Source organism: Dromiciops gliroides, chromosome 2 (genome assembly GCF_019393635.1).
Source record: "Dromiciops gliroides isolate mDroGli1 chromosome 2, mDroGli1.pri, whole genome shotgun sequence".
Lineage (NCBI taxonomy): Eukaryota > Metazoa > Chordata > Mammalia > Microbiotheria > Microbiotheriidae > Dromiciops > Dromiciops gliroides.
In genome coordinates this window covers 284,708,353-284,736,128 of record NC_057862.1, presented here as the reverse complement: position 1 = coordinate 284,736,128, position 27,776 = coordinate 284,708,353, and the positions used below count along the sequence as shown (strand labels likewise).

The 27,776-nt window shown below is 35.6% G+C and overlaps 1 protein-coding gene across 6 annotated transcripts in view; it reads left to right on the top strand.

The window, feature by feature from the left end:
- Positions 1-19,581, top strand: part of ACSL6 (acyl-CoA synthetase long chain family member 6) — a 156,992-nt gene extending 137,411 nt beyond the window's left edge. For all 6 annotated transcript variants that reach the window (XM_043980188.1, XM_043980185.1, XM_043980184.1 and 3 more), the window contains 6 exons: positions 4,954-5,042; positions 7,422-7,538; positions 8,639-8,782; positions 10,829-10,930; positions 13,967-14,038; positions 15,590-19,581. In XM_043980188.1, the coding sequence (XP_043836123.1) occupies positions 4,954-5,042; positions 7,422-7,538; positions 8,639-8,782; positions 10,829-10,930; positions 13,967-14,038; positions 15,590-15,727 (662 nt within the window). In that variant the 3' untranslated portion in view covers positions 15,728-19,581. The remainder of the gene's footprint in view (positions 1-4,953; positions 5,043-7,421; positions 7,539-8,638; positions 8,783-10,828; positions 10,931-13,966; positions 14,039-15,589) is intronic.
- Positions 19,582-27,776: the final 8,195 nt, after the last annotated feature.

Here is a 27,776-nt window from a genome sequence, read left to right as displayed (position 1 = left end):
CAAGTAGTGATGTCAGTCTTAAACTAGGGGGCAGTCATGTGAATAGATAGAAGGGGATGGATTCAAGACACAATGTGGTGGTAGACAAGAATAGCACAACTGATGAGAGATGAGGAAGAAGAAAGAGTGGAAGACTCAAGGATCAAATATTATTTCTCCTTAAACTCATCTTTTTTTTAAGTTTTCTATTTTTGGTGTGTTTTATAATGTATATAATCATTTAGTAGAGTGACATATAATTTATAAATAAGACTAGGCACCGGGATGACTAGAAGGATGTCAATGTCCTCAACAGAAATAGGGAAAGAGAGAAAGGCAGTTTGAGGTGGGGAAATGATGATTCTTGTTTCCAATATGATGAGTCAGAGATACTTATAGGGCTAGCAGTTGGGAGATGTACAATAGGTATCCAATAGTAATAGAAGCTGGAAGTCAGGAGAGAACTTGATACTGGACATATAGATCTTGGAGTCATTTGTATCAAGATGATTGCTAATTACATGGGAAATTCACAATGTGTGTAAAGAGAAAAGGCCCAGGCTAAAACCTGGGAAGTGGGACAAAGATGGTGATCCTGCAGAGGAAAATAGAAAGGGGTAATCAGAAGTAAGTGAGCCAGGAGAGCAAGTACTATAAAACTACTATTATAAATATAAACTACTATTAGGAATTTAAATATAAAAATGCTATTATAAGTATAGAAATACTATTATAAATAATAGTCCTTGTCATTAAATAATTTCCATTCTAATAAGGGAGATATGGCATGTACCCAAATGAATATGGCATAAAGTAGAATTAATAAATGAAAAGGAGGGATAAAGACAAGATTATATCTAAAAAAACTCTGAGGAGATGAGAGAGGTGGTTGACCATTTAAATCACTCTAGACTTTGGTCTAGAAGAAGGAGATGGTCAATAGCATCAGATGCTACAGAAAGGTAAAAAAGAATAAGGGCTATGAAAAGGCCATTAGATTTGGTAATAAAGAGATCATTAATAACCTTGGAGACAGTGTTTTCAGGTGAATGATAAATCTGGAAGCCAGACTGCAAGGGCTTACAGAATGAGTGGGAGGTAAGAAAGTGAAGGCAACGTTAAATGTAGATAGCTTTTTGTTTGTTTGTCTGTGAAAGACACAAGAGATAGAAGATGATAGTTTTTTTAAATACTACTCCTCCTTATGTACTCTACATTCTAGCCAAAGTGTAGAGCCAATTAATTCTCTGGTCTCCTCCTTCTCCCTTCCAATTTCTGTTTATTTCAATGTTTCTTCCCCATCTTCCTTGCCTGAAACACACTCCCTCATTTCCACCTAATGATATCCTTCCTTTCTTTCAAAGTTCTGTTCAAGTTGCCTTTCCTGATATCTCCAGCTAAAAGTAAACTTTCTCCTCAAAGTTTTAAAAAATATATAACCTGGGGCAGCTAGGTGGCGCAGTGGATAAAGCACCAGCCCTGGATTCAGGAGTACCTGAGTTCAAATCCAGCCTCAAACACTTGACACTAGCTGTGTGACCCTGGGCAAGTCACTTAACCCTCACTGCCCTGGAAAAAAAAAAAGAAAAAAAAAATATAACCTTGTGTTCATGCCTCCTTTTCCTTTATTAATTCTATTTTATGGCATATCCATTTGGGTACATATCACAACTCCTATATTAGATGGGGAATTACTTGAAGACAGAGACTATTATTTATAATTGTTCTTATTCCTCTAGCACCCAACACTGAATATTATAGGCAGTTAATAAAGGTTGCTTAAACTGAAGTGTCCAGAGGGAAGAGTAGGTTGGTTAATCCATGACTGTTTTTGCCTCTCTGGAGTGGGCCCCCACTATACAATGTGAGCAACACTGGTCTAGAACATCACTCCAGGACACTTAATGACTAATTTACTAATATGCCAACCAAGATTTAGACCTAATGATATTGTGAGCATTGATGAAATAATCCCTACCAAGTATTCTGAGTTACCCAGCAGGAAAACAATATATATTAACCCTAAGTGGAATAAGTAAGTCCTCAATATGGGAAAGTTTCATATAATAATTCTCCCTTGTTCTCATCTCTCCTTATTTCTCCTCATTCTACAAAGTGTTCTCTGATGCTGTCCAAATTATAAAGCCTATTTTATGAACTGCCTCCTTGACCTGTCTAGGGCAAAATATCTTAAACTGTGGGTCACAACCCCATATGAGGTCATGTAACTGAATTGGGGGTCATGAAAAAATGGCAACAGTAAAAGGTTATGTATACCTATTTTATGTACCTATATACCTAAGTTCACATAAAAATTTCTGGGGCAAAAAGGAGTTGCAAGTGGAAAAAAATGTAAAAAGCCATGGTCTAGGGCACTCAAATACTGTGTCTGAGACATCTTCAGAGATTCTGTTTTCATTTTCCTCCTGTATCTTTGACCACTTCTTTACCATCTTATCCCTCCTTCCCTCATATGTTGGTTTATTTGCTGCCTTTGTTATTCCTTCATGCTACCCATGCAATTGTAAATGACAACATAATTACTCAAAGTACACATCACTGGATTTGTGGATTGCAAATGAAAGTCATTTACCTCCAGATGGAGGCTATGAAACAGCTGAGATCAATGAGTAAATTTAAAAGGTCTTCCATGGGTGACATCCACATGAATTATAGGAACAAAGAAATATCTAAATAGCTGAATCATGAGGATCTGAGGATGGAAATAGAGAGATTTATTATGGCAATTCAGGATCAGGTTATTGCCACTACTGATTAAAGAAGTGGTAATGACCTGGTTCTGAATTGCCATCATTGTCTTAATGATCAAGGTAGATTATGCAAGGAAATGTTAAAACAACTGCACAGTATACATCAATGCAGGTTGGAAAAAAATTAGCAATTACCAAATATTTAGTAAAACATGACTTAGTGGCTGAAATTATATATCAGAAGATCCCTAGACTGACAGATGAAAAAATCACCAAACTATAAATTCAGATCTCAAAATGACCTAGAGAATTCAATCAATAAACTGTAATGGAAGTGGACCATTATAAAAACCTGAACAGTCATCTATAATTATTGGATATAACACTGACCCATAAACACTTTAAAATGTATATAATAGCTTCACAATACCATATGCTCATCATTTCCATGCTATATGGAACAAAAAAAAAATAAAACTTACCAAAAAAAAGAATAAGTAGAGGAGATAAAAGTAATATGGGAAGAGGATGAGATGCATATCATCCTTGTTCTTCTGTGTGCTACTAGAATTGTACCAAGGATGCTTTGAATGAACCTACAGAGCATATACTTATATCCTATTACTTATTAAACTACCTCAAAAAGTTATTTATCACGATGAACAGTAGTTCATAGAATATTAAATACAAAAGAGCAATAGGATAATAATACTTCTGAATCCTATCAGACAAGATAATAACAAAAACTCACAATTTTATATCATTTTAAAGTTTATAATGCTCTTTCCTCATACCATTCCTGTGAGGTAATCAGCATGAGGATATATATTCTTTCATTGTAGCATCTGTCAGATTCTCCCTTTTTTAAAATCTCAGTCAGCTCTTTAAAAGAGCTTTTGCTTTGGCTGACAGGAGATTGCAGAAGCAATGGGACATAGGGTGAGAGGATAGGAAATTTTCGTATAAAAATCAAAGGGAGAAATATAGCTAAATTAATATATTTCAAGATAGTTTGTTTCAGTATTTAGAATGTTGCACCTGGATTCAAATTCTGCCTCTGATCCTTACTATCTATGTGACAATGAGCAAATTGCATAACCTCTATAAGCCCCCAGCAGTTCTCTAAGATTATATATTATAGATAGGTTTTGATCTGTACTAGTGGAAGGAGTTCTCCAACCAGGAATTCCAAAGTGACAGAAATCAACTGTCCCTGTTATATGATTCAGAACTGCTTATCAGAAAAAAACCTATTGGGAAGTACTCCTTCTTTTAAAGGAGACACAGAAATGGCATGTTCGTCACACTAAAATCCTCCTCCTTTTCATTCAGCTTCTTGGCCAGTACTTGACTCTCAATAATCCTTCTCATCAAGCCAGTCCATAGGTTATGTAATGAGCCTAAATAATCATTATTTTAAAAAATTGATTAGTATGTAAATTTGTGATTAGTGTTCACAAGGTTAATTTGGATTCTTTGTAGCCGTTCTTAACCCAACCACCTAAAACAGGGCTGAATGAATCCTACCTACAACAGCAGGAAATCAGAATGAGATGAGCAGGTTAACTAGGCAAATTTAAATTTAAGTACTTTTCTGAGTGTTTTCCCCCCATTTAAAATGAGGGCTTGGGGCAGCTAGATGGTGCAGTGGATAGAGCACTGGCCCTGGAGTCAGGAGTACCTGAGTTCAAATCCGACCTCAGACACTTAACACTTACTAGCTGTGTGACCCTGGGCAAGTCACTTAACCCCAATTGCCTCACTAAAAAAACAAAACAAAACAAATAAAATGAGGGCTTAGCTTCGATTGCTGTAGAAATGTTAATTCTGCCTCTTTGTAACCAAGGTATTGAGCTGGGAAATGCTTCATGATGATAATTGTGTGTCTTTTTGTTGTTGCTTTTTCTAAGTAGTACCAGAAAATGACACTGAGCTGTAATACTATTGGTCATGCTGTCTGTGCAGTACACTCCATGGAGAAACCCCATTTTCTCCTGTGGTACAAAACATAAGCCAAGGAAGTGGTGGTGGTGGTGATGGTTGTGGTAGTGGTGGTGGACCCCTTCTTTCTCCATGGCATTAAGATTTGGGGAACTATGAAAGGGGGGAGGAAGGAGAAGAGGGTTCTAGATCTGTATTGGATCAAAAGCACCACCAGCACCTTAACTTTGAAAGGCTTGAGGATCTTTGCTAGAAACCTGTATGTATTAATGCTGAGCTCAGTTTGAAAGCTGAAACTTGTTGAGCTAACTCTGATTTGTAGGTCACGTGGGTGCACCATTACCCTGCAATTACATCAAACTGATAGATGTGGAAGAACTGAACTATTTCGCCTCCAAAGGAGAGGGAGAGGTAAGTTTAAACAGAGGGGTATTAGTCAGGATTCATTATCTCCAGCACTAAGAAAAACTCCTGGTTGCTTTGCAAGTTTGTCATAATAACAGAGAACTACAACTGCAGGTGTGTGAAGCATGTGATTTTCTTGTATTATATAATCCAATGGTAAAAACAAAGGGGAAATAACAGAAAAAAAGCCTGTGAACATTAGTCCAGTTTAATTGGAGGCATGGAGACTTGAGCTGCCAAGAGCTAATGTCACATATTACATTTAGTTGTTGTTTAAAACTTTGAAAGGAAACTCAAAAATGTTCAAGGAGAATCACATAATTTTGAGCTGAAGGGGATCTTGGAGGTCATGTTATTCAAAATATACCTTAATAAGAATCTTTTCTACAACATCCTAGATAGCATTATGCCATGGAAACAGCTCTGAATTTGGATTCAAATGACCTGGATTGAAATCCCAGATCTACTATTTACTGGCTGTGTAACTATCTGGACCTCAGTTTCTTCATCTGTAGAATCAAGAGTTTGGACTAGACAGCTTATAAAATCCCTTCCATCTTTAAATCTGCAATCAGCTAGACGCTAATGAGATAATGAAAGGCATAATAAGGTCCTACTTCCCAGGCCTCATCCCCATTAGTAGTGCCTAACCTTCATCTCGAGTCCCTAGTATCATTCCTAATGCCCCATTCTGTTGCCTGGTGGCCATACCCATTCTTTGCTCCTAGTTTCAGCCTTCATCCCCATTCGACATCTAATTTTCTGTTTCCTCACTCACATTAAGGACTAATAATAATGAAGGTGATGATAATAATAATGACATTTTATAAAAGGCCTACTATGTGCCGGGCGTTGTGCTAAGTGCTTTACAAACATTATTTCATGTGATCCTCATAACAACCATTGGGAGGGGGTACTATTATTATACCCATTTTATGCTTGGAGAAACTGAGGCAGAAGTGAAGTGACTTTCTCAAGGGCCATATTTGACACTAAGCCCAGCATACTATCCACTGTGCCCCCTATCTGCTACATCCTTGCCCTGTATCTTGCTGGTATTTGGGTGCTAGGGTATGTCTGCCAGCCTGTAAGAAAAGCATTAAGGGCATAACCAGGGGTGGCTTTTGAAGCAGAGGTACATCAGTGGGGGAGGGGGGTTATAGTCGCTTTGATGGTACAGAAACACTGATACTCAGACTTTGCATGCCAGTAGAGGATGCCTCTTTGGATTTCTTTTATGAATCGGTTTGTATTTTAAATCACATTCCCTCCTTTTTAATATCATCCTAATTCACATTTCCATAGGCTGAGCTTTAAAATTTACCAAGCTCTTCCCTCCCAGTCAGTATTATTCCCATTTTACAGATAAGAAAACCAAGGCTGGAAGAAGTTTTGACATTCCTACAATCACATTAGTAGGTGTGGGAGACAGGATTACTCAGATCTCCTGGATCCAAATCCAGTACAGTTCCCAGCATATTTTACACTGCATGTGATTATATATTTGAGTGAATGACTATATTTGTGAAGTAAAATGTAGCCTAAGTGATATAATTCTATTTTTCTATCCATGCTGATGTTGCATGTGTTGCATATGTTGAGAAAAAAGTGAGGTTTTTTCGCTTTATATTGTTTTCCCATGTGATCAAAATTACCTACCATATTGTCTCTATTCATTTAATTTTCCATCCACCTTCCTTTTCCTCAACCAAACCCAAAGTTTATGTCTATACTTGTCTCAAATCAAGTGTAAGATTTTCCTAGTACTTTTCAAGTTACTTCTTATAACTCAAGCTTTGGTAAAATAATTTCTGCACAGCTACAATTTCATCTTTGTCCATGAAATTAACTGTATAGAAACAGGTTGTAACCCTCTCTGTGCTTTCCCCCTTTGAGTTACTCATAATTAGAGGAACAAAGGGATAGTAGCAACAATCCATTTTACAATTACATTTGCATGTGATAAGACAGGAGAGTAGAGAAACTCAGTCACCCAGCAAACACTGATTGACCACCTGCTATGCATCAGACCATGTGATAGATGTAGTAGAGCATCTGAGGATGAAGAAGATATGGTCTCTGTGCTCATAGAGCTTAGTAGTGGCATTAAATACACATAAAGAGATAAATAACAGTGTAAGGCAGTAAATATCAACTTAATGTCATGACAGAGATAGAACTTGTGCTGGCCTTGCAGGATGGGCAGAGGGTAAAAGCGAGCATTCCAAAAATGGAGAATTGAATCTTACTTCACTTTTTTTTGAGGGTGAGGAGGGTGACTGGGGGTTAGGGTTGGTGAATCAACTGCTCCCCCTAGAGTTTAACTGGGTTGATAGTAAAGTTTGTTTGCTATCATCAGTCAACAAGGATCTTTATTTCATCCAGATCTGCGTGAAAGGACCAAATGTTTTCAAGGGTTATCTCAAAGACAAGGAGAAGACCGATGAGGCATTAGACAAGGATGGCTGGCTGCACACTGGAGATATTGGGAAGTGGTTACCTGTATGTATTATTTGCCTATACTTACTCCCTGATGAGTTTTAAGGAACTTTGAGTCAATTTTGATTCCCTAAACTGTAATGAAGGAGACAGCAAGCTTGCATCTTGTTGAAATCAGAATGAAAGAAATTTGTATGGATACCGTATTCTCTCACTTTCCCATAGACTATAAATTCAATTATGGCAATAACTGGGATTTTTTTCATCTTTCTATTCCCAGCATTTAGCACACAGTGCTAGTATACAGTAGGAGCTAAATAAATATTTGTTGAATTGTGCTGAAGGGAGAAAGCATGAGCTTCTAGGTAAACTAAAGCAAATGATACCAGCATACTCTTGGGCATATTTGCTAAGGTTCTTTGTGTGAAAGCTGCCCAATATGGGTTCTCCATGTCTCCACTAAAATGCCTGGTTCCATTAAGACACCATCCCTAAATCCCTTAAACCTTTGCTAAGCCAATTACTGTATGACTGTTTCAGTTTCTCACCAGAAAAGTTTGCCATAGTCATTCCAACCAGTAGACTAAGAGATCGTCTCGAGGTTCTTGAATTTACCTTTTTGATTGTTGCTATGTCTGTTATATTGCCATTTTAAAGTGCCTACTTAATTCTCTAGGGCAGCTAGGTGGTACAGTGGATAGAAAGCCAGGCCTGGAGTCAGGAAGATTCATCTAAGTTCAAATCTGGCCTCAGACACTTACCAGGCTTTGTGACCCTGGCAAGACACTTAACCCTCTTTGCCTTAGTTTCCTCATCTGTAAAATGAGCTGGAGAAGGAAATGACAAATTAATACAGTATCTTTGCCAAGTAAACCCCATAAGAGGTCACAGCATCAGGCATGACTGAAACAACTGAACAACAACAAAACAAAATTTAGTTCTCTGGGCCACTAATTTGTATTATTTTCTCTTGTTAACTCACTTGGGCTACTAAATTGCATATACTCTGCTTTGCTACAGCATTTCTTCATTTCTTTTATTTTCTTTTTGGCTACAGCATTTCTAAAGAGAGTTTGGGAGAGAGTATGTTAAGACTGCCCAAATAATAAAACAATCTGTTGCAATTACTTATTTTTACTAAAACCATTCCTCTTACCCAACAGACAGGTACTCTCAAAATTATTGATCGGAAAAAGCACATATTTAAACTTGCCCAAGGAGAATACATTGCTCCAGAAAAGATTGAAAACATCTACATTCGAAGTGAACCCGTAGCTCAGACCTATGTGCATGGAGACAGCTTACAGGTAATGTTAGAATTGTTGAGTATACATCCTTATTCACAGATCTTGCTAAGGAGCAAGATCAGAACACTTCAATAGTTGACACCAAGCACAAAATAAATCCTCATACCCTGCTGTACTTCCCAAAGGTTAAAGCATTAAAAGTATTAAGAAGCTCTCCTTATCAAGGGAAGAGCCAGTCATTTTAGAAGTTTTTAAAAATACTCAATGGGGGGCAGCTAGATGGTGCAGTGGATAAAGCACTGGCCCTGGATTCAGGAGGATCTGAGTTCAAATCCAGCCTCAGACACTTGACGCTTACTAGCTGTGTGACCCTGGGCAAGTCACTTAACCCTCATTGCCCACCAAAAAACCAAAAGCCAAAACAAAACAAAAATACTCAATGGAATGAAATTTAGTTATTCTAATGTTAAATTAGAAAACTCAGTGAACATGTAGTTCTGAACTACCGGTGTGTCAGGAAGTATCATAATTCTAATCATATGGTATAACCATATTCCATTGAATTTTTTAAAAGTTTAGTTGATGTCTTTTATTTTTACATAACAGTGATTTCTGTAAATACCCCCTACCACCACCATCAAATTAGACCTCCTTTATAACAAAAAGCAATTTAAAAAGACTAACAAGCCTGACAGAGTATGCACCCTGTAGACTCCTTACCTCTCTATCAAAGGAGAAAGGTGATTCCTCCTTTTCATTAATGTGAATCATAATTCTAATGAATTTTACATGCAATTAGAGCGATACTTTACATACCAGACCTAAAGATGGTATAAAAATGATTGAAAAGGAACACATAAAAGATTGAAGTAATACATGAAGTAATTGTCACTATAAGTTAGAGGTGGAAGGGACAAGTCTGTGATGGTCTCTTTTTCCCCTTTATACTGTCACTGGGTTAGCATAATTAGAGTAGAATTCTTACATTTTTAAACTAGTTATTTGGTCTTATGAATAGACTATTTAAAAATAAGGACCATGGAAATGTCACAATGATGACAATTGGTTTTTCAATATTCCAAGAGCCTTGAGTGAAAATGCAAATGATTTTTTTCTGTATTATTGAATAATTTGACTTTTAATCCAAGATTGTATTGATTAATATGTACATAAGCAAAGTCAAATTTGGACACAGTAATTATGAATATGCTTATGTATAGATTGATATTAAATGTCATTAAAAAGTATATGTTGGGGGGCGGCTAGGTGGCGCAGTGGATAAAGTGCTGGGCCTGGATTCAGGAGTACCTGAGTTCAAATCCAGCCTCAAACACTTGACACTTACTAGCTGTGTGACCCTTAACCCCCATTGCCCCGCAAAAAAAAAAAAAAGTATACGTTGGCAAAGAATTGGAAACTGAGGGGACGCCCATAAATTAGGGAATGGCTAAGCAAGTTGTAGTATATGAATGTAATGGAATACTATTGTGCTGTAAGAAATGATAAGCAGGCAGATTTCAGAAAAACCTGGAAAGACTTACATGAATTGATGCTGAGTGAAATGAACAGAACCAGGAAAACATTGTACACAGTATCAACAACATTGTGTGATGATCAAATGTGATAGACAACTTCTCAGAAATACAAGCCAAGACAATGCCAAAAGACTCATGGTAGAAAATGTTCTCCACAGAAAAAAGAGCTAAGTAGTCTGAATGCATACTATTTTCACTTTTGTTGTAGTTCTTGATTATTCTTTCTTGCATTTTTTTCCTTTTGTTCTCATTCTTCTCCTAGAACATGACTAATGTGGAAATATGTTTAACATGATTGTAATATATAACCTATATCAAATTGCTTGCTGGCTTTGGGAGTGGGGAGAAAATGGAGGGTGAGAGAAAAATTTGGAACTCAAAAAATATCTTTACATGTAATTGGAAAAAATTTTAAATAAAATTTTTAAAAATTTAAAGTATACATAATTAGTTTGCTAATTAACTTTGTCTATGGGATTTATTTGGACACATGAACTTTTCAAGAATACTGATAAATGTTCCATGTCACAACCACTTTTTATTTTCTTTTAAATCTGTGGGGAAATGATAGGCCTTCCTGGTGGGTATTGTTGTGCCTGATCCTGAAGTCATGCCCAGTTGGGCAAAGAAGAGAGGATTTGATGGGACGTATGCAGAGCTCTGTCAAGATAAGGTATGTCTTTGGGATTCTTTTCTATGACATAGATGCAGATTTGATTATCTAGCTAATAATAGGAGAGCAATGAAAACCTATGCTTGTGAAATTTGGACTTCTTTGGAAACTCCCAAAACAATGAGCTCTTAACTAGTAGACTCATTTAGGACTCATTTTCTCTGACTAACAAGCCTACCCCCCCCCCAAATAAAAACAACAACAAACTGTGGTTTCCCTTAGAACTTGGAAAAATCATCAAATCATAATTTCAGGGATCAAAGGAACCTTAAAGGTCACCTAGCCTTAACTCCTTATTTTACAGAGGACAAAAGCAAACCCAGAGAGGGGAAGGAACTTGGCCAAGATCACATAGTCAGTCTTAGGTCTTCTAACTCACATCCTTGTGCTCTTTCCACCTATTAGGTGGCTTTGTTTTATAGCCAGTGTTAATAGTATTGAGTTGAAAATTAAACTAAAACACTTTACACAATTCAAATGGATCTATGATCTCATAGATTTGGGAGTTCCCTGCAAAAATTCAGACTGAAATGCCTGCCCATCCTATCAATTTTCTTGTCTATATCTTCCCATAAATTTGCCACAGACAGTTCACTCAATATGCTGGAAGCTTCCATCTATTTTTCCTGACATTGGGAGGGTACCAGTGGAGACTCTAACTGTTCATCTATCATCCCTCATCCTTGCCATATGATCATGCTATCTTTTCTTTCTGTCAAACATTTACTTGATGACATCTTTTATTCCTGTTTTCCTTTTAAGTTCATGATTACTTATATGTAGCAGCCAGCTCACATCCACTCTCTGCATTTTCATTGTACTCCATGCGATATTCATTTTTAATTCTTTAGAGACCATTGTGTTTCATGACTTGCTACCATACAGCAACACTGGTGAAGTATAGGTATTAAAAGATTGGCTTTTATTACCATGAGAAACCTGGATCCATTAAAAGAGTTTTACAATTTCCCAAAGGCAATCCAGTCTACTCTTCAACTCAGGATCCAGTTTACTTCCCACCTCTAATTTCTGTCTCAGATATACAGGGTGGGCCAAAAGTCACAATGTTTTAATAACTTATTGAAAATTATTTTTTCTTTATGTTTTGCCATTTATGAGATTTGATTTTTCACACCTAATATAAACTCATTTCACATATATACTGTTTATGATGCTATGGCATTATAAATTTAAAACAAAAAAATAAATGAATTATTAAATATTAAAACCACTTTGTGACTTTTGGCCCAATCTGTACATACTGATGGACAAATTTGACAAATTTTTCCATTCAAATGCATGCTTTAATCTGGGCAGCAAACATTCTTTATGGAATTAGCCTTTCCTATGTCAATGTTGTAGTTAATCAATCACAGATAAAATCAAAGAGATCAGAAATTCTTACAGCCCAAAGTATAGGCTATTTCTAGTAGGGAAGGGAGGAGGGAAAATGATGCTAGAATAAGCAGAAAAACTTATCTTTAGCAAACAGAGTTCAGAACCATGAGACACAGAATTGCTTTGTTCATATAGTTTAGTTTCTTTCTCTATAAAATGATGGGATGGGATTAGACTAAGATCCCATCAACTCTAAATCTTACTGATCTATGATACACACATTTAAGATACTAAATTCAGGCACTGTCTAAATACAATTAGCAAAGCACCTCTGGAATTAAAAGCACAGTTAAACACTGAGCCTTCTGAGCACCAGGTCAACAGATCATGTACCATTAAGAAAACCTATAAGGCATCAGATTTAGTACCTTCTTTATTTCATGAACATGAGGCATCCCTAGTCTGGGTTTGGGAATGTAGAGGGCTACATTTTGAATAACTATGATAATTTGAATTTCCGTAGCACCTAAAAGTGCTTTTAGAAGCAGCTAAGTAAGCAGCTAAGATTACTGGACCTGGAGTCAGTAAGGTCTGAGTTCAAATTCATAATGTATTTAGTAGCTTTGTACAAGTCACTTAACCTCTGCCACAGTTTCCTCATCTGTAAAGTGGGGATAATAATAGTACCTACCTTCCAGGGTTATTGTGAGGATAAAATTAGATAATTGCAAAGTGCTTTGCAAACCTTAATGTACTACATAAACTCAAGTTATTATTATTATTTTATAATATAATATATTAAGCACTTTCTTCAAAAAGGTCCTGTGAGGGAGCACAAGAGCTATCATTTCCATTTTACAGAAGAAGAAAATGAGGTTCAGAGAAGCTAAGCTAAGACAGAGAGACAGTTACACAGCTAGAAAACAAGCTGGGAGGGGGCAGCTAGGTGGCGCAGTGGATAAAGCACCAGGCCTGGATTCAGAAGGACCTGAGTTCAAATCCGGCCTCAGATACTTGACACTTACTAGCTGTGTGACCCTGCGCAAGTCACTTAACCCTCATTGCCCTGCAAAAGGAAAAAAAAAGAAAGAAAGAAAAAAGAAAACAAGCTGGGACTCCTCTTACCCAGGTACTTTTGATTTCAAAGTTCAGTGGTCTTTCTGCTATGCCACAGTGCAATACAGGAAACATGGTACAATGGAAAAACTATTAGATTGTGAGTCAAAAGACCTATGTCTGAAACTTGACTCTGCCACTGGACTGCTTGTGTGACTTTGGGGGAAATCATATATTCTCTCTGACCCTGTTTTCTTTTATATAAGTAAAAGGAGGGCATTAGATGGGATAACATCTAATGTTTCCTTCTTGGAGACCCAAATCTAATATCCTATAGAGATCACGCATGAACTACTTACGAAATGGCAGCTCCATTTTGTTTAAAGTATTCTCTCCATGCTTGGAAACTGTTGTGGAAAGTAGAGCAAGAATGCAGGGAGATAGAATAATTCTCTTGTAGTCACTGGGGAGCATTTTACAGTATACCTAAAAAGAGTACTGAAGAATGTCATTTATTAATTGTTGTGCAAACTCTAAGCAATTTTCTATCAACTTCTGTTTAGAAACCATTCGTTCTTTCTTGAGTTTAAAATGTATGCTTTTATTGTCTTTGTAACTCAGAATTGATATGGTTCATTTTAGGAGTTGAAACAAGCTATAATGGATGATATGGTCAGACTAGGAAAAGAAAGTGGACTACATTCCTTTGAACAGGTAAAAATTACCTTTTGACTCATCAGCTTTGCTGTTTATTCAGTAATAAATCATAGCTATTAGTGTTTCTGACTTAAATCTCTGACCATACTGAGGCTGCATATTATATTTTTTATTGAAGTTCTGACTTGGATAGGTGAGTAGATGGAGTGACTCTAGGAAAGTCTTTATAGAACTGTGATTTTTATATTATGATTCCTCATAAGAGCTTTCTCCTTATAAAAAGTAGAGTATACTGCAATACTATTCATTTCTCTTAGAAATGAATATTATAAATTTCTACTGTATGCTGTTCACTTTTGTAGGCATATACAGGGAGATAGAAAGTTTAGACAAAATAAAAATCCTTGTTCTCAAGGAACCTTATAGTCTAATAAGAAGTAGACACAAAGGGCTATATAAGACCTTGAGACCTGCTTCATTTTTATTTTCATGGGAGTTTGATATAAAAATACATGAAATTCCACAGTGGAACAGATTAATGAGCTTCTATTCTGCCTCTTTGCATGCCAAGGCATATATCCATTATGGATGTATAGGCAGGTCCTCCATGTCAGTCCATAGAGGTAAGGAGTAGCCTCAAATAGCTTTGACTTTCTTATAATAATTTCTTTTTAATTCATCATCCACTAATTTATCTGAGCCATACTTGAATCAAACATAGCTGTAACAACATGCATAACTGCTCCGAATAGCCAAAAATCCAAGGTGGAAAATTCTCCAACAAGGGAGTTGGATATTAATCAAGTTGTTATATTTCACTATGCATAATATACTTTTACAGAACTTATTTTTATAAGTATGGATTGTACAACTTGATAATTATATGTGTATGTAACAATTTCCATCTGTTAACTAACTAACTGAGCAGCTCAGCAGTCATTCAAAGCACTGTTAGCTTGAAATTTAGACTTACTTTACATACTTCACCTGTAAGTATTACTCAAGGTTTAGTTAAGCCCAAGTTAGATGGACAAAGGTTCAGAGGATGAGAATTCGTCTAGTATCACCCTTTTGTTTTATACATGAGGAAACTGTTAAATCACTTGCCCAGGGTCACACAGCTAAAAAACATCAGAATTGAGATTTAATGCAAGTCTTTCTGACTCTAAATCTACTACACCATGTTCCTTCTTCTGTGACTAAAAACATCTAGGATGCCCTTATTTGGTTAATCTTAGTAGACAGGTAAACCCAAGCATCCTCAGAGACTAACAAAAATCAAAGGGAGATTATAGTATTAGATCCCCAACTCCCATTCTCCATCAAAAGTAGGATTTTTAATGATGAATAACAAAGATGAAATCGACAAGGTTAAAAACTGTATCCTATTCCTCCTACCTGCAACTGTAGTATGATTCCATATTAGCATAAAAACTAGCTTATAGATGTGACCATGGACTGTCTACCTTATATATGAAAATTACTTTGATTTTTAAAATTCTTAATGAGACAAAAACTGATTTATTACAAGATTATTTATATTTATTTGTGCTATAAACATATGTATCCAATTCCTATTAAAAGCTATATTTTGCATTTGGTTTTTAGGTTAAAGCCATTTACATACACTCTGACATGTTCTCAGTACAAAATGGCTTGCTGACACCAACACTAAAGGCTAAGAGACGAGAATTAAGAGATTACTTCAAAAAACAAATAGAAGAGCTTTATTCAACCCCTATGTGAAGTTCAAGGGCAGTTCTTAACATACTGGACGGTGTAGCAATATCCTAGTGATGCTTGAAAGTGTGTGGTCAAAATGATGCAGTTGAACGTGACTAAGCACCTGACCTTATGACTGAGCCTTTTCTTGTTCCAAGAAATCTTTAACAATATTTTCTCTATCATCACTGAGCACCATATATTTTTATTGAACTGACATTGTAACAAGCTGCTACAAATATGGCATATGGCAATGTAAAGACATCAAGACATCATCTCCAGTATGGCATACCACTAAAATTAATACATATGTATATATAATCTAAATGTTCAGAAAAATCCTATTAAATACAGAGGGAAAATATAATTGAAATATTCTATGTAATTATTTGCCACCTAGTCAGAAGATGAAGTACGTTCCTAGACAATGTTGGTCTACCTCATTTAATAACTGATACTCAAAAATCATAGTTAACTCTGGCCTAAAAAATTAGATTAGCTATTATAATAAATCTTGTTCAAGGAAGAGAGCATCTTCCATATTTGGCAGAACTTCAGTGTCTCTCAACATTATCTAATCCTTACTGATATGACCATCAACACACATTTCAGGCCAAGGAGCAAGTCATCATTGTTTTCATGCTTAGTCATAGTCATGAGAAAAATACAGAACCAGCCAAGGTAAATGATACAGGGATTGCTCAAAAAGACAGATATTACAAACATATTTCCAGGATGATATCTGTATATTCATGGACTTTCAAGTGGCACAAACTCTACAAGGTTACATTTTTCTGACTCTCCAAAAGGCTCTGTGGGGAAGACTTGAACAAAACAAAAAACAACAAAACAACCTACTTCTCAGGATAGAACACTGTTAATGTAAATAAGCTAGCTCCCTGCTAGAATATTTCAGTCATCCATTCTGAAACTGTGAATGCTAACACATAGCAAGCAAATGCAATTAGATGAACATTTCTGTATAGCCATAGATACAACAGGATCGAACCTGGATCTGGCCCATCACAGAGAAATTTGCAAAATACAAACTTGTTTGAGATAAAGAGATCTGTGGTTCCTTGTTCCTCAAATACTGTACAGGGTGGGATACCATTACCCAAAGGTAATAGGGTTCCATAATCCAGGTAGTTCTGCATGTAGAGTTCAACAACCTCCTGCAAATTGCTACTGAAAAAACACCATGATACAGCTTGGAGTATGGAAATGTGTTCTTAAGACCACCCATCTCTTAACATCCCTGAATGGCTTTAAAAATTAAAGAAGACTTTTTCTCATATTGTGGCTATTACATATATCTTTCCTTGCTGCAATGGGAAAGAAAATGCCCTCTAAATGGATATCATCAGCTTCGTATGACAGAAACCCAGTTATCATGGAAAGCAATTAAATTAGACACCTACCATTCTGCTTCTGGGAAGGTTAGAACTCCAAGAAAGAGAGGACATTATTTCCTTATTAGAGATTCTGTAACTGGAAGCCAAAGGTGCTGAGTGAACAAACAAACAACCAGAGATGCTCCTTTTGGCCAGCGAGGATCCTAACATTTTGTAAATAAATAAATGCTGTCACTTAGAAACTACATACATATGTGGGCCTGCTTGACAAATGCCTTCTGAAGCAACAATCATTATTTGTTTTTCAGTCTCAGACTGGAATGGGCTAAAGCTTCAATCTAAAAAACTAATGTATTTATCTTACCTGTCACATACTTTAACATGTCTCTCAAATTCCATTGCATGCTTTTGCAAGTTTAATAAACTGAATGAATGAACTAACTACATGCAGACTAGCAAATTACAGTTCTGGATAAGAAATACTCAAAATGTAAAAAAAAAGATTGCATCTATATTGCATTGATTTTTCTTTATACAGAAGTTGACTAACCAAATGCGGACTTCTTTGACTGACACTGATGCAATTTTATAGGCAAGTGACTTGTTTCTTAATTAAACAGAAATGAAAAAGAAGCTACTTTCCATTGTTCTTCCACTGTGGTATGAACTTCATTATTTATCTTTATTTCCAAAAGAATCTTAAATGAGCAAAGAGTGCAAAAGTATTTTTGTACAAACAAGAGAACCCCTATTTTTATCTGACTCCTGCCCTGTACCTGCTAATTTCAGTTATATATCAGTAAAAATGTAACCAGTTTTCTCTCACTTAAAATATCTAATGTTTCTTGTCTTTACTGAATCATAGAAATGATCACATACATCCACAGGGTGAGAATAGTTAGCAAGTCCAAGATGAACTGAAATGAATGGAAGGGGTCCTAAATATGTTGCATGCTATATTGATAGGTACTTATCCATTAATGCTACCTAATTTCCTAATGAAAGACAATCAAGGCAACATTTTCTTAGTGCAAATCCTAAATCCACAAATCAGCATTCTTTATTTAGACAGACAAAGGTGAACTGTTTGGGTAGTCAAGACAGGAAAAAGCCATACTGGAAACATTAAATCATCCCTAAACAGATTCACATTAATTTACTTAGTCTCTTAGACCTCCCCAACTGTGATGGTGAAATACCAGTGTTTCTGTTCAACTAGCAGGGATTTACCTGGTCTTAAAGAAAAGCATGTTCAGTTTTTTAGCTTGCTTTTCCTTAAAAATGTGCTTATTATTCTGTCATCTGCTGATGTTGTGAATTTCTAACATTCTTTTAAAGTACCATGGATATTATCAAATACAACTTGCACCATTTCTATTCACTTTGGCCACAAAGGGTGTCTTGTTGGTCCATATTCAGACATTCAGGATGATTCCAACAAACTAAGAATATGCACATAGCATCCCATGTCAGTAATATGCAAGCTGTCCTGCAATCTGCCATATGCTAAAAACCAGGAAATAAACAGCCAATTCCCACAACTCAAATAAATCACTTTAGGGCCCTAAACTTACAGAACTGCAAAAAACAAACAAAAAAAACTTTTTTCATAATAAATGTGAATTTTTTTACATATAAAATTCTTACTGGATAATAATAGTTTTAGCAGCTCAATGTCAACACCTTGGATTTGATTTTACTATATATGTATATATATAGAAAATAAATGACATTTTTTCAGCTCTGAAGAAAAATTAACTTATTAACCTTTATTTTCCATGTGTAAAGCATACATTTTTGATCTATTTGTATCGAATATAAAACCCTATAAGAGATGAATGTAAAGAAAGGAGAAAAGTACTATTTTTGAATGAAACAGGACCACTTAAGAACCTATTTATTCCTCAGGAAAAAGAACTGATGAAGACCCTCCCATACAATTGATATCTGTTCATATATCTAAGTTGGCTATATTTCTTTTACTTATTTTTATTGTAAAGTAACATTTCTATGGAAATAAAAGAGGATACTGGTTGTCCAAAGAGTTCATCCATTTATATTGCATAGTCTTTACTATGACATTTCAATTTATTGCAACCAGCATGGGATTTAAGTTTAAGAATGAAATGAACCAGAAATGAGATTCTTCTGTTATGACGCCTTAGTGAAAATAAGGAAAAGCCATGTAAGCACTTTGAATAAGAATCTCTGTAATATAGTGGTCCTAGTAAAAAAAAAAAAGTTTCCATGATGGTAATGGTGGCTTTTAAACCCTTCACTTGACTGATTATTTTGACTTTTCTTATTTGGTAATCAGAACAAATGTTTTTTAAAGGCATTTTCTGAAGTGTTGCTTATTCTAATTTTACACTTTTTTTAAAGTGAGGGGATTAAAATATTACAGATATAAGTGTCTTAATTGTAATGACCTTTTCAGTTTTGTTATAATAGCATGTATATTTAGAATATAAAATGCATTTATGAACACTTTTGTAAAGAAATAAAGAAATTTCAATTTTCAAAGTTACTCATATTCATTTTGAATTATCTGTAAAAAAACATTTTTCCTTTTTTGTAATATGTTATATTTTTCATATGACCAGCAATACGTCAATCAGAATTTGTAACTAAACTAAACTTGCTAAAAATCCAGTTTATCTATGGCATAAGTTTAAGTCTTCATTGCCTCCTTACTCCAAGAAAAAATTAGCTAAGGCATCATCTCCCTTCCATACTCGTATCTGGAAAAACTCTATAATTCATTTTTTTGGAATAGAAGTCAGAGAGAAGTTTTATTCAGTTTGTTATTATGATTTTTATTACAAGTCATGTTAAGGGAGTCTGACTGCTAGAGTTCCCTCTGTAAGTAAGTGGGCTCTGCTAATTAGCCTTTTCTTACCAGCATATATAGAAGGAAAAAAAGACATGAAATGAAAAGCAGTTAGTACAGGTCACATGCTACCTACTCCTGGCTTTGGAATGGAGACAGGGATATTTAGTTCTTTCAAAAGGAAAAAGAAGAGGCTTGTGGAACAGGCTAACTTTCCTCCCCCTGTGGTCAGCCTAACAGGCAGACTAGGGTAGAGGTAATCCCACATACAGAGTAGATATGCCTACTTATTTTGTCCTGAAATAAAGGCTACTTTAAATATGGAGTCATGTCAACAGAAGGTGAATGCAATACTCTCTTTGAGCCCCCATGTACTATAGGAGCTATTTAGAAGACAGCTCTTAGTCTGGGAATCAAACTACCTGGAACTTATAAAAATATTATGTTCATTGAGTCAACAAGCACACCTTGTTGTGCGTCATCTATTGTGTGTCAGGCACTTTACTAAGTGCTAGGGATACAAAACCAAAAATAGTTCCTGCCCCAACATTCTACTTATTCTTTTAGTATTTCAAAGATACCACCATGGTCTCTCATTCTTATTGTGTGACTGGTTCACACCAAACCAATCTGTGTTAGTGAAACCAGGGAATAAATACTATGAGCATCAACCATCCTATCTGTTCTTTCTGCATTTCTGAGCACCCTCAAAGAAGTGGTATCTCCTCTTACTTTTATCATCTGATGAAGTGTGGGAAATTATATCTCCACCAAAACACTCAGCTCTAAGCCCCCACCTACTGGCTAATCCCCTGTTCTTCACTGGTGAATTCTTCACCTATGTCATAAAGGTCATTAATTTATAAAGCTTTTAATGAAAGTGGCAAATTAAATACAAGCATGTCAATATCAAATCAAGAACCTAGTGTTTTGGGGTTTTTTTTTTAGTGAGGCAATTGGGGTTAAGTGACTTGCCCAGGGTCACACAGCTAGTAAGTGTTAAGTGTCTGAGGCCAGATTTGAACTCAGGTCCTCCTGACTCCAGGGCTTGTGCTCTATCCACTGTGCCAGCTAGCTGCCCCAAGAACCTAGTATTAAACAAAAACCTTCAATCAATTCCCAACTTGGTTCAGCTCAAAGTCAGAAATACTTTTTTTAAACTGGTGTTAAGTATTCCTACTCCTAGCTGGGATTCCCTATACTAAGATTTGGGTCATGAGAATGTAGAGAATCAATATTTGGTTATAAATACCTAGGACTTCAGCACAAGAAGAAAAGTTTCGGTCACTCTAAGTAGGCTGAATACTAGATTTCTCAAGAGGCTGCAGGAGCCAAAATATCATCTTGCTTCTTCTCCTCAACTTGTCTCTATGCTACTTATTAGCATTAGAAACACTGCCAGGCTTGAATCTGTCCTTAGATTACCCACAACCACCACTCTAGTACAAAAGGACATGATAAAATGTTCCAGAGGCTATGCTATCATAAATCATGGTTTCACAGTGGCAAGGTGTCTGGAATGGCCTGTTTCCATTCACACACATTCTTACCTCCAACGTTTCTCCAAAAGTTCTGTTCTTAGAGACCTCTGTGGGTGGCATTCAGGCTCCCTGGGAACAAACTTTTAGAATCCAAGTGCTTGTAAATGAATGAAAAAAATATTGAGTGCTTATTATTTATTAAGTGCCAAACACTATGCTAAGCATTCTGAATATGAATGCAAAAGTAAAACAGCCCTGCCCTCAAAGAACTTACCTTCTAATTGGGGGAAATAGCATATATAGGGGAGTGATAGGCAGGGGGGGGAGTTATGGTCTGGGAAGTCAAAGGAATAGTAGTGATGATGGTGGTGGTGATGATGATAAATAGCTAACATTTCTATTGCAAATTTTAAGGTTTGTAAAATGCTTTATATATATACTGTCTCATTCGATGCTCAAACAACCATTCAGAATTGATCTGACAAGAAGTCAATTGATAAATCCTTTCCAGAACAAATGGTAGTATTGATTTAATGACTGTGTTCAGAGGTGAAAGAGGACAGTGGGCATAAGTAATACAGTGGAAAAGACAGCAAGTAACAGGCAACAGAGGTATTTTGCATTGGTAATATACCACACTCTGCTTTTACCTAGAATGCATTTTCTCATTGCCCCTGCCGTCAACTGTATTTGTAATTCATCTGAGGTGGTGGTGTTCCATAAACCACAATCAAAAATGTTAATAATAAAGACATGGGTTTTTGCTGTAGTGAACAGCCCCAACCATGATCTAGCCTAATCTTGTCCTATTCACTTCTATTTGCATTACTATATACTTCCTGAATCTTCTGAAATGTCAAGATTTAATTTGCTACCACTTAAGACACTGAATCATTGTTTAGGTAAATTGGCATCAAATTTTTTTTTTTTTAATTTTTAACTAATTGACTGTCAAAATCCCCAAAGTAGCTTCCCAGACTACTTGTTCCTTGGCTGATATTTCACTAAACTCTTCCACAGAGACTATATATACTGCTACTGTATCTTTACAAGTGAATGGAATGTTGCCAAAAAGACAGCTTGAAAACAACAATAACTCCTATTCTATGAGGAACTTTTTCATGGGGTCAGGGAGAGATTTATCTTGAGAGTGTGTGAGTGTGCATGTGAATAAATTTATCTCCAGAGAAGAAAAGTAGAAATGTTTCAGGAGAAATGTATTGTTATCACTGCATGAACACTTTTCAAAATAAAGAAACATCAAATGAATTTATGAAGAGTATGTTAGGAGTTGTTGAGTACAATGCTCTGTTTCCTGTAATGATTCAAGAGAAGGCAAATAAAAAGAACTATCATAATTTATTTCCTAAGATTAAATTTAGCTTATTGTGAGGAAAAATATGAAGAAGATTCTTAAAAGATTTTAACCAGTATCTGAAGTGAACTGAATGGTGAAATTTTGTTTTCTTGAGTAAAGAGAAGTCATTTGCAATTAAAGTATGACTTTGAGACATCTGGGTCACATGACCAAAAAGATGGACCATTAGATAGTCCCTCCCATTTGCACAAACTTCTCTAAAATAAGGAATCATATTTTGTGTGCAAGTGACAAAGCAACTTCAGCTTTCTCCATGATCTAAGACACCAAGAACCCTAATGAGATAAAAACCATGAACAAAGAAATCTAATCCCTAACTCCTAACATACTCACTCAGTATTCCTCCATTACCTACAATGGCACGACTGCATTAGTCTACCTACCAACTTGCAATAGAATTCAAGTCTACCGTATTCTACTTACTCTCAGTGTTACAGAAAACCAAGAAATAAAAACTTACTCTGTCTAGGACAGCAGCATGGCAGCACTCTGTATTACAGAGCCCAGCTAGAAACCTGAGGAACAGAAGGAATTGGAGAAGGACATATGGGCGTTGAGGGAGGTAAAAGAGAAGCTGTGGAACACTCAACTAAGCCTAATTATAAAGATCCCAGCATCTAACTGGGCCCAGTTTTATTCCCCCAGAAGTCACTTAGGGCAAAGATTGAAACTGATGAATCATGCATCGCCCATCTTGAGATGAAGCTGGTATGGTTTACAGGGATCCAGCCCCCATGAAAGCTGCCATCAAAAGGGAGGTAGTCATAAAGTGAGAAAATATAGGAGAAAATAAGGGGAAAAGACTGAAGTTACCAAAAATCTTAGCAGGAAGAAAATTCATTGAAAGGTCTTGAGTGTGATCAAATACATCAACAAAGAAGATAATGTAACAGAAGAGAATATAGCATCCAGACCAGCCAAATGAGTCCAGACATCTGTGAATAAATATTGCAAAACACATGAAAATTAATTGATACCTGATGAAGGAGAAGGCCTTGTGGATTCCCAAAAGAGCCCAGACCACAGCAGGATATTGCTGAATTATTTAAAGAGAAATAAGAACTATTCAAGTAGAAGTCATGATTTACACAGCAGAAATAACTAGCAGAATAAAAATATTTGATCCTTACGTGGTAAGTCTCTCCAAAGAAACGCAAGAGAGAACAACTGGTTGGAAATTCAAATACACAGAAGTAAAGGAAAATGTTTAAAAAGAGAAACAAAAATCAAAACAACAGGATCTCAAAGATTGTAAAAACTACTTGTTACAGGTATCCCAGAAGACCACAGTGAATAAAAAATCTTTAACACAATAAAGAAAGAAATAATATAAGAAAACTGCCAAGAACTTCTGAATACAGAAAACAAAATGCCAATTGAAAAAAATCCTGGATTGCCTTTAGGAAAAAAAAAATCCTATGTTGCCAACTTCAAGACATATATAGTGATCAAAGTGAACAATTGCAATGACAAACAATAAATTCTGCAATTTACTAAGAGAAAAATCTTCACATATGAAGGAAAGGAAATTCTAATAACACAAGCCTACTTTGCACCCACCAGAAAAAAAGGAATGAACAGAATACTGTGTTCAGAAGATATGAAACCTCAACTGACATATCCTACAAAAATGAGTCTAATCATCAATGAAAAACGATAGTTGTTCAATTATAGAAAAGGCATTCAAAGCATTCCTAGGAAGAAAACCAAACCTTAATTTGCTTTTCAAATGCCCCTTACAACAGAAAATACAAGAAAGGTATACAAAGAAATATATCAATCAAGGACAATGACAACAAAGTAATCACAGAGAACCCATTAAAAGAGATTTCTTTCTAAAAAGATACAGGAAGATAAGGCTGAAAGCAAGAAGGCAAAGAGATGGTGGAAAGAATCCTGAAACATCATGGACAAAATCTTACAACACCCTGGGGCAGCTAGGTGGTGCAGTGGATAGAGCACCGGCCCTGGAGTCAGGAGTACCCGAGTTCAAATCCGGCCTCACACACTTAGCACTTACTAGCTGTGTGACCTTGGGCAAGTCACTTAACCCCAGTTGCCTCACTAAAAAAAAAAAAAAAAATCTTACAACACCCTGCCTACAGGTGAATCTATGGTTTTGTGGTACTAAGTTATTAATGGGAGGACACATAAAAGGAAAGAGGAAAGGAAGAAATAGAGGAGAATATGATAAACTCTAATCAAGTCAAAGGTTAACAAGAAGGGAAAATAACTCTCAGGGGGGAAAAAAGGGCCTACAGGACAATCAGGGAGGAGGCAAAGGGCTGCATTTAAACAGAGGGAGAAAAGCAGGGTGAAGGGGGCACCACTCAAACATTCCCATGGAGGAAAGAAATGTTCTGTTAAGGAAGATGTGGACCTGCAGGGCTTTGGTGGTTCAGGAAAAGGGGAACAGGAGGTTCTGGGCACAAGTCACATCCAGAGCAGAAAGACATGGACCCAGGGAGGAAATTTCATGGCATATAAGGCAGGGGGTGGGGGGGAGCAGGGGGGAATACCATAGGGAGGATAAAAGCTAAAAGTAAACTGCAACATCAAAGAAACTAAAAGAGTGAACACAAAATAGGTACTTAGAAGCTTTAATTTCATAAGGAATACAGAGAATAAAGAAGGACTAAATAAGTATGAGGGTCATGAATTTTTAAAAAGACTCTAGAGTAAACAGAAAATGAAGACAAATAATGAAGGAAAAGAATCATTTTTAGAAAAAAGTCAAAATGAAATTTTAAAAGCTAATGAATAAAACAAATTGAAGGGGAGGAAAGGAAAGGGAATTTACTTGAGTATTTAATAAAGAGGAAAAAATTGGAAGAATTAAATAACTAGATAAAAAGAAGAAAGAAAAAGGAACTAATAAGTTGAGCAAAAACTAGGGAAAATGTAAACAAATGAAAAGGGAAGTAGGCAAGGGGCTTTAAGGGTAAGGATAAGAGACCAGATGGGCATAGGGTTGCTTTAAAGTAGATTAAGCTGAAATAAGTAAAGAGATAATTAGTCAGTCTGTCAGTGTTTAAGGAGGAGGAAAGAGAAAAACCCTAATTGAGGGGAAATTATCAGGGAAAATTATCAGAAACAAATATAGGGCAGCTAGGTGGCACAGTGGATAGAGCACCGGCCCTGGATTCAGGAGTACCTGAGTTCAAATCAGGCCTCAGACACTTGACACTTACTAGCTGTGTGACCCTGGGCAAGTCACTTAACTGCCCTGCAAAAAGAAAAAGAAAAAGAAACAAATATAAACCTAACTCTCAGCTTTGAATGCGAAAGAACAATAAAATGAAAAATAGTGACAGTTTTTCCAGGGGAAGGGGGGATCCTAATTTTTTTTTTGAGGGGAACCATTTATCTGAGACAAATATAGAAATATATAAATCTAACCCAAAAGTTTGAATGTAAATGATCGATCAATTAATCCAACAGAATAAAAAATAGTGTCAAAATTAATAAGAAAACATTTCTCAATATGTGATTTAAAAGAAACACACCTAAATTCAAATACATACACAAAATAAAAATGAGAGACAGGAAAAAGAAATTATTATGGATCAAATGAATCCAAAAAAGCAGGAGGTAAAATCATTCTATTAGACAAAGCAAAAGCCAATATTCACAAAACAAAAAGGGATAAACAAGGAAAAAACTTTATACTAAAAGGATCCATGTACAACAAACCAATATCAATATTAAATTACTATGCTTCAAATGCCTTGGTATATAAATTTATAAAGGAAAAATTAACTAAGACAGAAAATAATCCAATAGAGGTAGGAGATTTCAATGTCCCTTTTTCAGTGTTTTAGATTATGTCTTAACAAAGATAAACAAAAGGAAAAAATAGAATTTAATATATTGCCAGAGAAACCAGAGCTAAAAGACTTATAGTATCTCCTTAATAGAACTGCAAAAGAATACATGTATTCCTTAGTTAGGTAGTGTAGTGACTAGAGCACTGGACCTAGACTTAAGAAGACACATTCAAATCCAGCCTCAGACACTTACTAGCTGTCTGACTATGGACAAATCACAAACTCTTTCTGACTCAGATTCCTCATTTGTAAAATGTGGAAAACAATAGTATCTCCTCCTCAAGGTTGTTGTGAGGATAAAATGAGAAATCTGCAAAATGTTTTGCAAATCTTAATGTTCTTTTAAAATTCTTGTTGTTATTTCTCAGCATCACATAAAACTTAAAAAAAAAAACAAAAACTCACCAGGCATTAAGTCACAGAAATATTCCAAACAAATATGAAGGGCAAAATATAAAATACATACTGTATATAGTTGAACACAATTAGAATAGTAATCAATTTAGGAAGCACCAATAAAATACACAGACCCAAATAGAGACTTAATAATGAAATTCTAAGTAATGATTAGGTAAAAAAAAAAATGAAAGAAACAATTAGTATTTATATGAAAGAAAAGGAAAATGAATATACCAAAATTTCAGTAATTCAAATAAAGCAATCCTGGGGCAGGGGGATAACATCCCTAACAAACATACATCAACAAAATATAAAAGGAAAGGATTTCTAAACTGAACATGAACTTTAAAAAATGTAAAAGTAAATAAATCCAAAATGGGCAAAAAAGAGAAGGTATTAAAAATTAGAGATAAACTGAAAGCAAAAAACTATAGAAATGATCAATAAAATGAAATATTGGTTCTTTTAAAAAGACTAAAAAAAGTTGATAAAACAATCTGAATAAAAAGAGGACAGAAAATCAAATCAATAAACAGTAAATAAACAAGGTGAAATCACAACAAAACCAGAAAAAAAACAAAAATAATTAGTACCTGTACACAGACATGTACTAACAAAACTGAAAACACAAAAGAGATAGAATAATGCCTTCAAAAACAAACTACCCAAATTAAAAGAAAATTAAATAGAGTTCTTAAATAATCCAACCCAGAAAAGGAAATAGAACTAGCTGTAAGCGAATCACTAAGGGGTTAGGTAGAACAGGTCATGAGGGATTCACAGGAGAATTCGATTAAGCTCCT